We start from the raw sequence: 14602 nt of genomic DNA, 5'->3' as shown, positions 1-14602 counted from the left end.
ATGGCTCTCTAGCAGGAAGTGATTTAATTTCCTTCTATGTAAAATATCTGTGCTAGCTGTGTTAGCTAGGCCTTAAATGTTTTTCCTGTCCTGAAATGTTTTTCATCAACTAAGGCTTCCATCACAAGACCGACCTCTGGCAATGACCAGTTGAAAAGGAAAAACATGTATTCCCCACCTGGCTGGCAAATGGTTGCTGGAGTTTGCTATAGGTTGCTGTGTGAAACATGTCACAAAGAGATATATACTGCAGTGAACACACATTTTTCCCTTGCAAGTAGTAATTGCCTTTAGCCCTTAGATGATCAATGACATTAAAAAAAGAAATCAAAAATAACTTTAAAATAGAGTAATAATTGATCTTAGCTTGACTACATTTCAGCTACTTAAGTACTCCAGTCAGGGCTCAGTAGATGGACGCTCTAACAAGATGAGTAGTGTCAGATGACTGGATCAATAAGCATATTAGCAAAATGTGTGCTATTCCTCTCACTGACACGCACACATACACACTATAAGCTGCTGACAGCTCAGCTAAGCCAGCATCTTGGAAGATAAATAACCTACAGCAAGTCTTCTCATCTTGCGCTTTCCATCTACACTCGCACAGTCGCACACACTGATATCAGCCATCACCTGTCTATCTGCTCTGCCTCCCAGCTAAAAACACAGAAGAGCTCACGGCTCCATGGAAAGTTTAAAGCTCAGCAGCTCAAAATGTAGTGTCAGGGGAAAAATAAATAAATACATTAAAAAATAAAAAATAAAAAATAAAGTTTTATATTAAATATATATATATATATATATATATATATATATCATAAAAACCAGAAAGTGTCCTTGTGACTTTCCATCTTAGACAAGCCTGCAAATGTTATATTCTCTAGGTAGATGTTTTTTAACTTGAATTGCTTTTCTTCTTTTGGCATGAATATGCATAAAGTATACCATTTAAATCTTCACACGTTAGAACCCAAGAGCTGTTTGCACTTCATCACTTCATTACTGCATACTAGCAAACTAATAATGATACAGATCCTTCCCAGTAGGAGTCTACATATTAAAGTAAAAGGTTAAATTTGTCACTGGAAAAAACAAACATTTCTTTGGCCTATTTTTCATCCGGACAGTAAAAAAATGCTTGTGAATCTTCCAGAGACAGGACATCCGGTGACACTCACAAACACCCCAAGTTCACTATTAAAAAGCTTCCATCAAGCAGAATTTACAGGCATTCATTTGACCGTCTACATATTTCCCTAGATTTTTAAACACAAGAGAACTTCTTGACCTTGACTCTAAATTGTAGACTCAAAAGCATCCCAAGACGAGACCAAGAACTAGGGGCTTAATACTGAAGAAGCACTCCAAAGAAAGCCAATACATTATATTTATAAAAAGAGGGTTTAGATCTGGAATGAAATGGACATCTTTCTATTCAACAGTAAAAGCTCAGAAACCAAACTTTCCTGAAAAGACAAGAAAAACTACAGAACTTCCACAATGAGAAATTCTATTGAAAGAAAATGTAGCTAAATATACACTCCCTGGTCACTTCAGAACTGCCTTAATTCTTCATGGCATAGATTCAACAATGTACTGGAAAAATTCCTCAGAGATTTTGCTCTAAATTGACACAAATGCATCATGTTTTTGCTGGAAAATTTTTAGCTGCTGGAATTTTTTTTTGGGCTGCACATCTATGACTTGAATCTCTTCTTACACTAAATCCCAAAGATGCTCTATGTGACTGTGGAGGCAATTTGAATACAGTTAAAGAAACCCGTTTGAGGTTTATGACATGGCACATTATCCTGCTGAAAGCAGCCATCAGAAGATGGGTACACTGTGGTCATAAAGTGATGTTAAATGATGCTCAGGAGGGCCAAAATGTCACCAGACAATGATTTCCCATCTTTTATCGTCCAATTCTGGTTAGCCTGTGTGAATTGTAGGCTTGGTATCCTGCTTTTAGCTAACAGAAGTGGCACTTGGTGTGGTCTTCTGCTACTTCTAGCTTTGCTTTGTTGCGTTTTTAGAGATGCTCTTCTGTATACCTTGGTTGTAACAAGTGGTTATTTGAGAACCTTCACAGAAGTTACTTCAGTTACTGTTGTCTCCTCAAAAGCTCAAAACAGTCTGACCATCTTTCTTTGACCTCTGGCTTCACCAAGGTGTTTCTGCTCCCAGAACTACCACTCACTAGATATCTTCTCTTGTTTTCGACCATTCCCTGTAAATCCTAGAGATAGTTATTTGGGGAAAATCCCAGTAGCTCAGCAGTTTCTATACTCCGACCAGCCTGTATTGCACAAACAACAATGCCACATTCAGAGTCGTTTGAAACATCTTTCTTCCCCATTCTGATGATCAGACTGAACTTAAGCAGGTCTTGACCATGTGTACATCCCTAAACACACCAAGTTGCTGCCATGTGATTGCCAGGTTAGATACTGACATTAAAAAGCAGCAGAATACGTGTACTTAACATAGTTGCAGGTGAGCATGTAAGCTAATAATGCACCAACTGTGAAATTTGTGATATTACTGTATGAAACAATTGCACTGATTTGTTCTTTTTCCTTTCTGACAGAGAAGTCAATAATATGTCAAGATGAGGGGGAAAAAAACAAGGTCAAGAATTTTAATTATTTATATAAATACTTGGAAGTTTAATAAATATTGCAAAGCTATTTATATTTTTTCACTGCTCGTTATTTCTTACTGACCTCTTATATGACTTCAAAAATATTTTGACATCTAATTTAAGTTATCAGAAGTAAAGTAAGTAAAAAAATAACAGTCTTTAAAAAAACACAAAAGAGACTAAGAGGTCCTGATTTTGAAAACAAATTTCAAAGCCATTTTTTCTTTAGAGTTAAAAATTTGCTGCTGTATTCCTGAAAAGTTTTGGAATCCTTGTTGTTCATCAAATGGGAACGATAAACACTGTTAGTCAGCATGGTGCCCTCAGCAGGAAAACCTCTCATAATCATCATCCAAAGAAGACTTTAATCAAAAGTCTTTTCTCTTCTCTCTGTGAATCGGAGTCTTGCTCTTGCTCTTTAGTTGTGTATTTCTTTGATGTTCGTGCCAGCAGGAACACAAGTGGGTGATGATTCTCACTGCTGAGATATAGATCCAAAAACTCACAATATTCTCAAACACACACAAACAAATGCAAACACACATTCACAGCAGAGGCAGCTCGAAACAATCCAAAACTTGAAATGTATTCCCTGAAAACCAAACAGAGAACTAGATTACAAGCACAACTGCTGAGCATCAGTGCAGCAGAAGCTATAAGAAGGTAAAACTGAACATTTAAGACATGACGAGTACGCATGTGGAACCTCAGTGTGTACGGAGTGGGTAGTCAGAAAGCATAGGCCATTTTCATAAAGAAGCAATCTGAGAGCTATAAGAGTGTGTGTGTGCATGTATATGTGTGTACATGGGAGTAAGCGGTAGGTTTCAATAGAGGCAGCTTGATAACACCATCCACTCAGCTGTGTTAATAATAACCCACTCCGATGGCTCCTCAATCATCTGAGTGCGCGCACACGCATGCACATATACACAAAGGGCCATCTATATCGTGGTGGAGTGTAATAAGAAGGAGAGGTTCAGAAATAGAGCTGTGGAGAGGAAAAGAGTGACTGGAACAGGCCTACATACAACACATGACCAAATGGATGCAAATACCTGACCACAGGGCTGGCATTGTCACATAAAATCAATGTCAGGATTAACTTTCTTATGCACTAAAGAGTATTTCTCAAATACATATAAATCTTCAAAGTAGACATTTTCTTTCAGTAGTGAAAAAAAGCATTTTCAAAGCTTTTTTTCACTGCTTTTATTTGGAACCCAAGAGGAGGGGCCAAAGGGTTCAGTGCAGTGAGGATTGGACCTTGGCAGTCCAATCTCTGGGTGCTGAGGCTAGCTAATTGGACGTGGACAATCCCTTTTCTGGTGGAGAGGGAGCCTTCTCTAACACACAAATACCTGAACACAGGCCTGGGTCCTGACTGTTTTCAGTATGTTCAAAGTACAGTGTAAAGTACCCAACCTTCTTGGGGGTCCCTGATAAGGGTAATGAAAGATGCCCAATCTGGTGACTCCACTGTCCTACTGAGGGACTTGGAATCTCACGTGGGAAATGACAGTGAGACCGAAAATGTGACTGGGAGGAATGGCCTGCCCAACCTGAACACGACATTGTGTTCTGTTATTGTTGATGCTTCTGTGCAAACGGCAGTTTGTCCAGAAATAAAACCATGTTTGAACATAAGGGTGTCCATGAATAGACATGTCACTAGGACACCATAGGCCAGGATGCTTCCCGGGCACCTCCTAAGTGAGGAGTTCCAGACATGTCCGACAGGGAGGAGGCACCAGGGCAAACCCAGGACATGCTGGAGAGATTACATCTCTCAGTTGTGATCGGAATGTGTGTGTGTGTGTGTGTGTGTGTGTGTTAGTGTGTGTTAGTGTGTGTGTGTGTCCCGGAACAGGTGGAGGAGGTGGCTGGGGTGAGGGAGATCTGGGCATTTCTGCTTAACTTGCCCCTATTCAGCACATTAAGTGACGTGGCTGTTTGAAGATACTGAAACAAACCTAATGTGTTTTTTTTCCCCTCCCTTGTAGTAATTACGTACCTTGTAGCTTAATCCTGCATCACATATAACAAAATTGTGCTCAAAGAACCAACACAGCTTCTTTTTTCCATGCCAGCTCTTCTTTATCCTTGCACCAGACTACTTCTGTTTCTAAAACTGCTAACTAGCGGGAGCATGTCAAATGCAGTCCTGTCATAGTGCATGTCCACAAATATAAAAACTGAACACACACTGGGGGAGATGAGCTGTTTGTTAATGTAGCTAAAGAGCATTACGGATACGCCAATTACCCGTAAGACAGCATTCTGTTTGTGATTGATTAAAGCTTTGACGCTGACCGTAGCCTGTCCACATACTTTTGGGCATATGGTCTGTTTCTCTTTCTGTCTGTTTGCCTTCCCTCTGTGCGTCTCTTCTCATGTATGTTGTATACAAGCAGAGCTTTTTAATTCTCAGAGAGCCGTCTGCAAATAACATTTATGCTCCAGATCTTTGATTGTTCGTGGGAGTGTGTGTAACCATGTGTGGTTGAAAAGGGAGAGACTGAGAGTCTGTGCCATATCTAATTAAATTGAAATGGAGAACAAGAGGCTGGAGAAGAGAGGAAGACCGAAAGAGACGGCAGTGACTCTTGTTTAATTTTAAAGAGGAGTACCATTATTATCAATCATTAGGACTCTTCCAGGCTCTGTGTAGTGTCCTTTCATTATCTGTGTGAGAGTGTGTGATGCTCCCCTCTTGTTTATGATGATAAATGTCAATATTTTATATGTTGAAATATTGCAGTTTTTCTTTTTAAAGTGCTGGTTAAGTTATGTAAGTTTTGCACATCTCCATACTTCAAATATCGAAAAATGTATGTTGTTTTTTCAGAACTTGGGGCAAATGCCTGTGTATATTATAATAATCTTATTTCAGGAGAATGGCCTGCATTAATATAGTTCACTGGCAGTGTTTCCAACCATCAGGATACCTTTATGCTACACGCCACGCTTGCTTTTTTACACACATTACATTAAGAATTTGCATCTGTATTATGTAATACCCATTATTTCATTTTCTGCAACTGAGTGTTTTTATTCTGACACTTTCCATCAGGCGACTGTGCTTTGGCTGCTTAAGTGAAAGGACGGGTGACAACTGCAAATGTTTTTACTATCCCCCAGTTTCAACTAATATCTACAACCATTAAGTAGAATTCAATCATTTCTGTTAGTCGTACCCCCATTAAAATACCCTAAGACCATAGTGAGGATGAATCTGCACTGGAGTGCAAATGTATTCCATCTACCCTGCATGAGTGCTTTCAGCCCAGGCAATTAAAGAGCATTACAAATACAGATTAAGTAGAAGAGGTCATTTCAGTATCTGTCTGAACACAATTTTTATTCTCTGGATGAGGCTGCATGTTTCTATACTCATGCTCCATTAAATTTCGGCGTCCCTCAATGATCTCTTGCAGTTGTCCCCTGCATATCCAAAGAATTTCAAATTATACGGTTTTCCCTCTGGGGTCTCACATCCCCAGCAGGCCACCTGCACAGATAATAGCTAGAGGATGCTCTCTCACAATTACGGATACGGGAGTGATGTGATGAATACAAGCTGCAGCTGAGTATCATCAACAACACACCCAAGTACCCATAATTAGAGGAAAGAGCCTCCTCAAGGCTGTTGTAGCATTAATATGACAGTTACCAAAAGTATAGGGTGAAAGGATCTCTTTGGCTCCCTGGTTGTCCCAGCAGTTGCCATAGCAACCAATAATGTACTGCACGTTTTGCATCGGTGACCAATAAATTACAGATATCTGTTTACTGAAAAAAATATAACCAGATCACTAAGTTAAAACTCCAAATGTAAAAAAAAATGCTTTAAAAAATAAAGGGAATGTACTGATTTTTCTGAATAGTGTTACACATTGAGCATGTTGATGCCTCAAGGGAGAAAAATAGTAACAGCAAGCTGCTATAACATTTCATTGTATGGTGCTATGTTTTCTTTTGCAGTAGAGTCCCACTCATGTTTTTAACTCTGTGCCTTCAGTCTGCTTATAATCCATCTTCAGTCCCTATCATCACTCATTTAGCACGCACTGCAAAGAAATTCAAACATATGCTGTGTAATCAGAGAACATAGTTGCTCGATTTATGGACAATTCTCCATAAATCGATCATTTTGAGGGGAGCATGATCACTTCCTGTTAGCCCTACTGTACTAAACTGAGTGCAATTCATATCAAGGACACTCTTATGATAAGGAGTGAATGGACCTAAACGGATTAAAGTAGACCTGTTTGGATTTTCCTCATTTTCTTTTATATATACGGTTACAATATTTGATGTACATGAACATGAGCAAAGTTTCAAATGAGTCTGGCTCTGTATACAGAGCATAGCCCTACATATGCCTAATATGGTCATCTCAGGTAAACAGTGTGCACAGCAGTAGCAACAACCTACTGCTCATTTTTTGTTGTTTTGAGGGTTGCCAACATAACTGACTTAATGGGAAAGACAATAGAGACGATAAAATAAGCCCAGTACAAAGTAAAGAACGATTATTTTGAACTCAAAATCTTGCTAAACTGCTCTTCTAGTGGTACTGGAGATAAAATAAAAACATAAGGCTCCCACTTGGTTGAGCAGGAAGCCCAGATACTGAAGGCTAAGGTCCTATAACATCCTATAAGCGCCAAGTACTACATTTCTGGTACTGCTACATCCTTAGATAAAAGCTAATAGTAAAAGAAAATAAAGGAATGAATTCAGTGTAAATTAATAAGAACATGGAGATTGCCACCTGGTTTACCCTGTTTTTGTTTTTGCAGCTATAGATCTAACTTATTTTAATACATTTTACTGTCATGTTTATGGATATTACAATAAGAAAATCAAAGAAACCAACAGATAACAGTATTATACTCCACTGCAGTAGTTTACATTAAGAAGCTGTTGTTCTTGTTTAAAGGAAAATTGTAAAATAACAGTTAAAACCTTGGTAATCTAGCAGCCAGTACTTTACTGTTATTGAAAAGCGTGGCTTGTCACAAGATGGGCTTCTAAAATAATCTGACAAGCACAAACTTTTGGGTTTAGGGTTTAGTTTAATATGAAAATCTAAACTCCATTTCTCAGTCTCTTCTCCGCTGAGAAGAATAACAGTTCAGAGTAAAAAACCCAAGAGAGACTCGATAAGAGCTCAAGTGGGACCACAAAACTGTTTGGACACTCGCTGCTGAAAAGTGGAACTGTCTTACTCTGTTCTCAAGGAAAAAACAAGGTCAGCAGCAGTTTTTATTTCTGTCAGGCTGGAAAACAGTAATGTGCAAGGCCAGAGGGAGTACTTCAACTAAAGCTACAAAAATACAAAACTAGAAGAGTAGTTTGCTTTTCCTTCCAGTTATTCATCCGAGGGACTAATCAGTCATAAGCCAGATGTGCTGCTGCAATGCAGCAGAGCTCAACCTTAGGCTCAGGGCTCCCTGCGGACGCATGCGGTGAGGCTGTAGTCACAAAAGTTTCTCCATTAAGTTAACAGGATATAATACAGCACTTTTCTCTGTAGGGCTGTGTACTTTTGGTGTTGTACCTGGCATTTCATTTAGTGTGGCTGGCATTCTTTCAAGTTCTAAGTTCTCACTTTATCCTCTGCAAGCTAATGAGATCAGAATTAACTTCAAACTGCAACCTTAGCTGACTGCTACAGTCTCATCTCACTTTTATTATTATTATTCAACTGTAGCATTATTCAACTAAGTAAAAGTTCTAATTATAATTAGGGTTTCTGAAAGTTTACTTTAGACCATTATGAATGTTATTTAAGTCCTAATTCACATCTATAGTTGTAAAAAAGGGAAAATGGAGTCCCAGAGAGGCTTGAAGAGTAAACAAATGAATTTGTCTAGTCAGAATTGGTCGGCATGGTTTAACTCATTAGCCCTACTAGGAGTAACCATTGAAGCTCTTTTCCAAACTGAGTAGTTTCTGTAATAATGTCTTATCTTTATGGGGGAAAGAGTTAAAGCAGTTGAAATCTATCTGCACTGTTTTTCTTTGACTGGTGTTAAGCCATCATGTCCCAAGTCCAGAACATCCCTGATCTTCCTGTTAGTGTTCAAACATTGTCCCCAAAGAAAGATATAAGAGTTAAAATTGTTGCTACAGAGTGAGTTATACCTGGGTTGCAGTTGGTAATGGTCCTAATGTAAATACAGAACATTATTGGGCGATGGGAAACATCGGTGGCATCTTTTGTCCACTTCAAGTCTTTCTGACTTGTTGACAAGTCTCTAAATCCCAAATTTGTGCTTTTTTTTTTTCTCCAAAAGTTTACAAACTGGGTTTTTCCAACTGTTCTTGTTGAATGCTCTCATAACAAAAAGATTTTTAACTTCTACTTTTTTAATCCTTTTTTTGACTAAAAGTTGCTATTTTTGTTTTATGGGAGGAGATATTGAGCCAGCCCACACACCAGATTCTGACACATAAACTACAGCAAGTTCTGACTAAGCCACGCAACTTTTATTCGTCGTTATTGCATCCATATTGCTATTTTTGTTTTATTGTAATCATTACAATAACATTTAAAAAACATTTAAAAGACTGAATGTGCAATCAACTCTCTACAACATTAGCTTCCAAAATTCAATACATTTTTATGACCCGTCAAATGAGACATTTTAAAGGCTTAAACTTTAGATGATTGATAGCATTTTAGACTCAATTTTAGGACCCTAAGGAACTCTGCAATATACCCTCCATATGACCATTATGGGAAAAGTTGTAAACTGTGCTTCCAATTCACTAAGCAGCTTTCAGTATGTTGAGCTTTGCATCTGACAGTACTGGAAATGAGCCCACACTTGGGTGCCTCCTAATTAACCAGGCTTTCCTTTACTCTCCCTTGGACATGTTCGGAGAACTGTTCCAAGATGACCATTAATTTAAATCAAAGCTAATTTCACAAATTTAATTTAATGTCTCTAAAATATCTTTAAAAGGAGTGACTCTATTCATCCCTTCACATGACTTGCATTTTAGACTCAAGCTACTGTACCTACAGTGTCTTACAAACTAGGCATCTCATCAAGGGCTTGAACTTCACATGACAACGGACAGATTTGCTTGTTGCCTCTACCAACAAGGTTATATGACTGGTTCAGTTTGTCTGTTTGTTAGAATGATTACTGAAGGTTACAAAGAGAGCGGAGTGAAAATCTTACCAGAGATGGTGCCTTGGCCAAACAAGTGATTTACTTTTCGAGTCGATCTGGATGTCAGAATCAGAATCAGAATCAGAATCGTGTTTATTTGCCAAGTATATGTAGATGTGGATTCAGGAATTTTTGAAGACGATTTTTATAATCCAAAACTGGGCATTATACAGAAACTACAAGACAACATCTTGACCATGAAGGTCGTGTGTTGCTTAAGCATGAAGGTTGTGAAGAGATTGCAAAGCTCTGCCAAGGCTGAACAATCTTAGTCACCTTATATTTCTGAGTGAAGGGTACTCAAGAGTTCTGCCAAGGTTTGACCACTTATAGATATTTTATGTGAAAGATTTCTGTCTGGGCATCTCTCACTGGTTTCAAGTTCTCACATATTTCTCCACAGCCAGTCAGAATTATCAATGTTATTATCAAAAAGGCTGCTCAGAGGTCGTTCAAGCATGTTGCTAGCCATTCTGTCAATCAAACTACATCTTTACAGGCCTTATGGAGCAGATAAGCTGGGTTTTTAAGTCTATAACTCTTAATAAATCATACCTGCAACTTTAGCTTTACTATTTAATCTTTTATATAAATACCTTCGTGTTAAAGGTTACCCTTAACTGTGTGTCCTTCAAAGCCTCGGCTCATTTTGCACAAAATAATTTGCTTTGAATGAGGAATAGGATGGGAACTGTGTCATTTTCATTACTATCAATGAACACACCTGAATCCATTCTCCACTCTTCTTACTATTCAAAGCTAATCCATGTACATGCAACTGCAGTAGTGCAGACATTCAAACACAAGCATGCTATTGGGGGGCAACTTCACAATTTGCATATACTTCAATCAGCTAAAAAAGCAGGAAAAAAAACCAAAAACTGTACCTTTGTTTCAGAGACCGTAAAAGAGCTATCCCTGAGTCTGACAGTACCGTGCGTCCTGCCATCCTCCGCTATTGTTCAGCACGGGTACTAATTTATTCACGGAAGGTTTTGTGTCTTCATCTATTCATTTTATTGACTGACAGCCGAGAAAGGCTAAGCCTGCTGGTGAGTGCTAGGATTATTTCAGAAAGCCAAGGCCCACAGCTGCCAATACCAGCATTTGTTTAACTTTTCTGGGCGAAATAATAAAATAAAACCACCAGTTGGTTGGTTTTGTACCCCTAAAACCCCTCCGAGTTGCTCAGTCACTCAGGAAATGAGTGATGAGCTTATTATTGCTCGACTTTGTGTGGGTGTATAAGCTTTTGTGCGTACACGCTTTACTCTTACCTTGCGGCCGTCGCTCGCATGGCAGTTGACGTTGAGCGGCGTAAGCAAGGCCATTAGTTTCTCCTCGTTTCCACTCCTGCAAATGCACACACACATACATAAACACACAAACGTTAGACAGAAAACAATCACTGCCACCACAGAGGATTAGCACCGTTGCTCTGCAGCAGTGTGGAGGAGAGAAAATGAGGAAAAATTAGATAAGAAGCTTGAGATTGAGGCAAAAAGCCTGAGAAATTTGATCTGCAAAAATGTACTGGCAGAGGAAATGTTTGGAGGATGGACCGATGCTGCATGGACTAGTGTTTTCCTGTAAAATTGAGTGCAATATGCCATGAAAATCAATTAGAGATGCCTCTTTGGCCACCTAGCTAAAGAGGAATTAAGATTTTGTCTGTACTGCTGATCTGTGTTTCCTGGTTCTTGGACTGACTGGCCTGACATTGGATGACCACCAGGAAGTGATGCCAAGGCAGCAGCCAATCCAACTACCATCCACCCCGACAGCCATAAAAGAAGAAGCTGTCAGTTGGTTTAAAAAAGGATTACCGTCCCATTCTTCCATGTTCCTCTTTAATTCTTTTATCCGTTCTTTGATTGGACCTCTCCTTCCTTCTCTTTGTGTCTATATTTTTCATACTCTATTTAGGAGTGAAGTTTCCATGTTTCCTCACTCTCGTAGCTGCTTTTCACCCCATTCCAACCACCATTACCTCCCATCCCTTAGTTCTCCCCTCCTCATAGTTATCTCCTCTATTTTCCTCCTGTTCACTTCTTCTCCACTCTCTTCTTCTGCAATTTTTCCTGTCCACCTTTAGTTCCAGTATGCAGTGGCTTCCCCTTTTTCCTTTTATTTCTTTTCCAAGGACTGTTAGCAAATACAAGAGAGACTTCCTTTTTGATGCATGATGTGTTGGATATTTGTTTACACTGTGGCCATGAACATTATCTGAAATTAGTCAAAAATTGAAGGAATATCTCACTATTTTCTGAAATATGTTACGCTGCTTTCTTCCACTATCAGGAAGTTACACCCAGCAGCTGACTGCAAAAATAAAAAAGAATAAGCCAATAAATTTCCCAAACCATTTAAGTTGATTAATGGACCAGCTTCTGGCTATGTCTCTTAATGTTTTCAGAAAAGCAGTTCTTTTACACTCACAGCCCTGACTAAAGCAACAGCCCACCTGCAACTTACATCCAACTTTCATCCTGTTAAAAAGTTTCCAATGCACTTAATCTGTATGTTTAAAGCATGTAAGCTCCACCATTAAAACCTTATAGTAGTACAGTTGTTGCCTATTAGCTACAAGAAGCTAGCAGGGTTACAAACAGTTTATTGTTGTGGTTGTTTTTGCAATATGGTGTGTGCCAAAGTAACATCACAGTTGCTGGTTGTTTTGGCAACTAGTACACCTCCTGATTTTTCTAACGTGGCATGCTACACGTAATGCAGATGATCTGTGGGTATGATTGAGCTATAGATCACTGAAAATAAGATTTTGGCACAACTGCTGAAAAGGAGAATTTCCTGTTTTGCCTGTAGTGCCAACGAGGTGAGGAGTGACACTTATTGTTTTGGAGAATACTGCAGTGAGTCAATTACACCGAAATCATTAAAGGGATCTGTGACGTCACAGCTGGGCAGATACCAGCTGTGGCTGAGTTCTTACCGATCCCCAAAAATAAGTAACTATTTTTATTTTTTAAATGTTTACTATATTCAGGCGTATGAGGTGCCAATTTATCAACTGTGTGTTCTTTGAAAACTGTCCCGTTTCCCTCCAAGTAGCATCACCATCATCATCAGATACCATTTTACAGATCACCAAAGAATTTCTTGTCAGCTGACTGATGGCCTTAAAGGGACAGATTTGCCTCACTGGGCAGACATCTTTCTGCAGCAGCTGCATATTTGCCTTGTCTAATATTTGCTGTCACATACATTAAGAATGTATTGAGCCACTGCACTCCTCAAGAAAGCTATCTGGCCCATAAATGAAAAGGTCAAAAACAAAAGAAGAGAAATAAAAATAATTTTTTTTCTTTTGCTCGCACACACACACACACACACACACACACACACACACACACACACACACACACACACACACACACACACACACACACACACACACACACACACACACACACACCAAGAAAAAATAAAAACATTCTGGAAAATGACATGTGTGATAAGCCAGTCAGTGGCTCAGCTGTGAGAGCGCCACAGTGGGTTCACAGTTCACACTTAAACAGCCTACTGACCCCATAATACAGTGGTAATGCTATACTGGGCCAGCTGCTGCCTTACGATTGTGTGTGTATGTGCATGTGCGCGTGCATCTGTGCATGGCTGGAAGAGCGGGAGACAGGAGGGGGTCTACTGGAACGCTCAGCCACCCACACGCAATCCTAAATGAAAGCTTTTCCACTTCCACATGCCCAGAGATGGAAACAGGCAGACACACACAAGTGCACACACACACACTCACAGCCCACATGCACTGCCTGCAACCATAACATGCCTCCAAAATGCACAAGTGTCACTGGCTCAAAAGTACTGAGCTTTCTATATCTGAAAAACCTGTCTAGTGTGGGAGCTGAGTGTGTGTGCATGGGGAGAGAAAAAAAAGAGGCTCAAGTGATAAACGGTTTGACAAATAGGGAGCAAAGAAAAGAAAAAAAAAATCAGGAGGCAAGTAAACAGAAGAGAAGAGAAGAGAAGAGAAGAGAAAAGAGAAGAGCATGAGTGACAGGAACATGCAGAAAATCAGAAATAAGAGAACTCTGGTGGGAAACAACAAACGAGTGTGGAGGATGAAAAAAACAACAACAACAACAGAGAAATAAAATAAAGGGTATCAGACGTGGAGGGCGAAAGGAGATACATGAAGAGTAGAAATGGGTACGGGAAACCACAGCAGCGAGTCAAGCTGAGAAGAAAGTAAGCAGGGGAACAAGAGATGAGAGGGAGGCTTAAAGAGGAAAGAAAGCAGGAGAGGGAGCATGACAAAAATGAAAACAAAGAAGAGCATGCAGACTCTGGTACTCACCTTGCCGCCTCCAGCAGCTCATCCTTCTTGTATTCACCTAGATGGTTACAGAAGATCATGGTGTCAGACAACTGGCCAGTAACACACATCAACCACACACAGACACACATGATCAAGCGCAGAGAGGAGCCATGTAAAGACCCGCACACTGACTATTGGGGGAAGACACCATCTTTCTTTCTATCCCTCTCCACCCCCCACACCCCCTTCTCCACCTCCTCCTCCTCTTTCTCTTTCTCTCCTCTCTGCTATTCTCACTCAGCGCGCACCCCTCTGGCTCCGGTTGCCGTGACGATGTGTTGCCGGCAGCGACCACAGCACGTTCATTGTTTGGGAGACGAGCGGAGGAACGACACACGCTCTGCCTCTATCCGTCCGTGCGTCTCTCCATCCGTCTCTCCTTCGCCGCGTTTGTCTCCAGTGTCTCGGCCG

The 14602-nt window shown here is 39.9% G+C and overlaps 1 protein-coding gene across 2 annotated transcripts in view; it reads right to left on the bottom strand.

Moving 5' to 3' along the window:
- LOC134630948 (poly [ADP-ribose] polymerase tankyrase-1) overlaps positions 1–14602 on the bottom strand; it is a 106695-nt gene that overhangs the window by 45878 nt on the left and 46215 nt on the right. The window contains exons 1-3 of one of the 2 annotated variants that reach the window (XM_063478775.1): positions 14440–14602; positions 14171–14207; positions 11115–11190 (exon numbers count right to left, since the gene is read on the bottom strand). The exon at positions 14440–14602 is cut by the window's right edge and continues 30 nt beyond it. In XM_063478775.1, the coding sequence (XP_063334845.1) occupies positions 11115–11190; positions 14171–14207; positions 14440–14497 (171 nt within the window). In that variant the 5' untranslated portion in view covers positions 14498–14602. The remainder of the gene's footprint in view (positions 1–11114; positions 11191–14170; positions 14208–14439) is intronic. The other variant, XM_063478774.1, reaches the window with a different exon arrangement.

The sequence above is a fragment of the Pelmatolapia mariae genome, linkage group LG7 (assembly GCF_036321145.2).
Source record: "Pelmatolapia mariae isolate MD_Pm_ZW linkage group LG7, Pm_UMD_F_2, whole genome shotgun sequence".
Lineage (NCBI taxonomy): Eukaryota > Metazoa > Chordata > Actinopteri > Cichliformes > Cichlidae > Pelmatolapia > Pelmatolapia mariae.
Note: the sequence above shows the minus strand (reverse complement) of the source record. Positions and strands in the feature narration are given on the sequence as shown.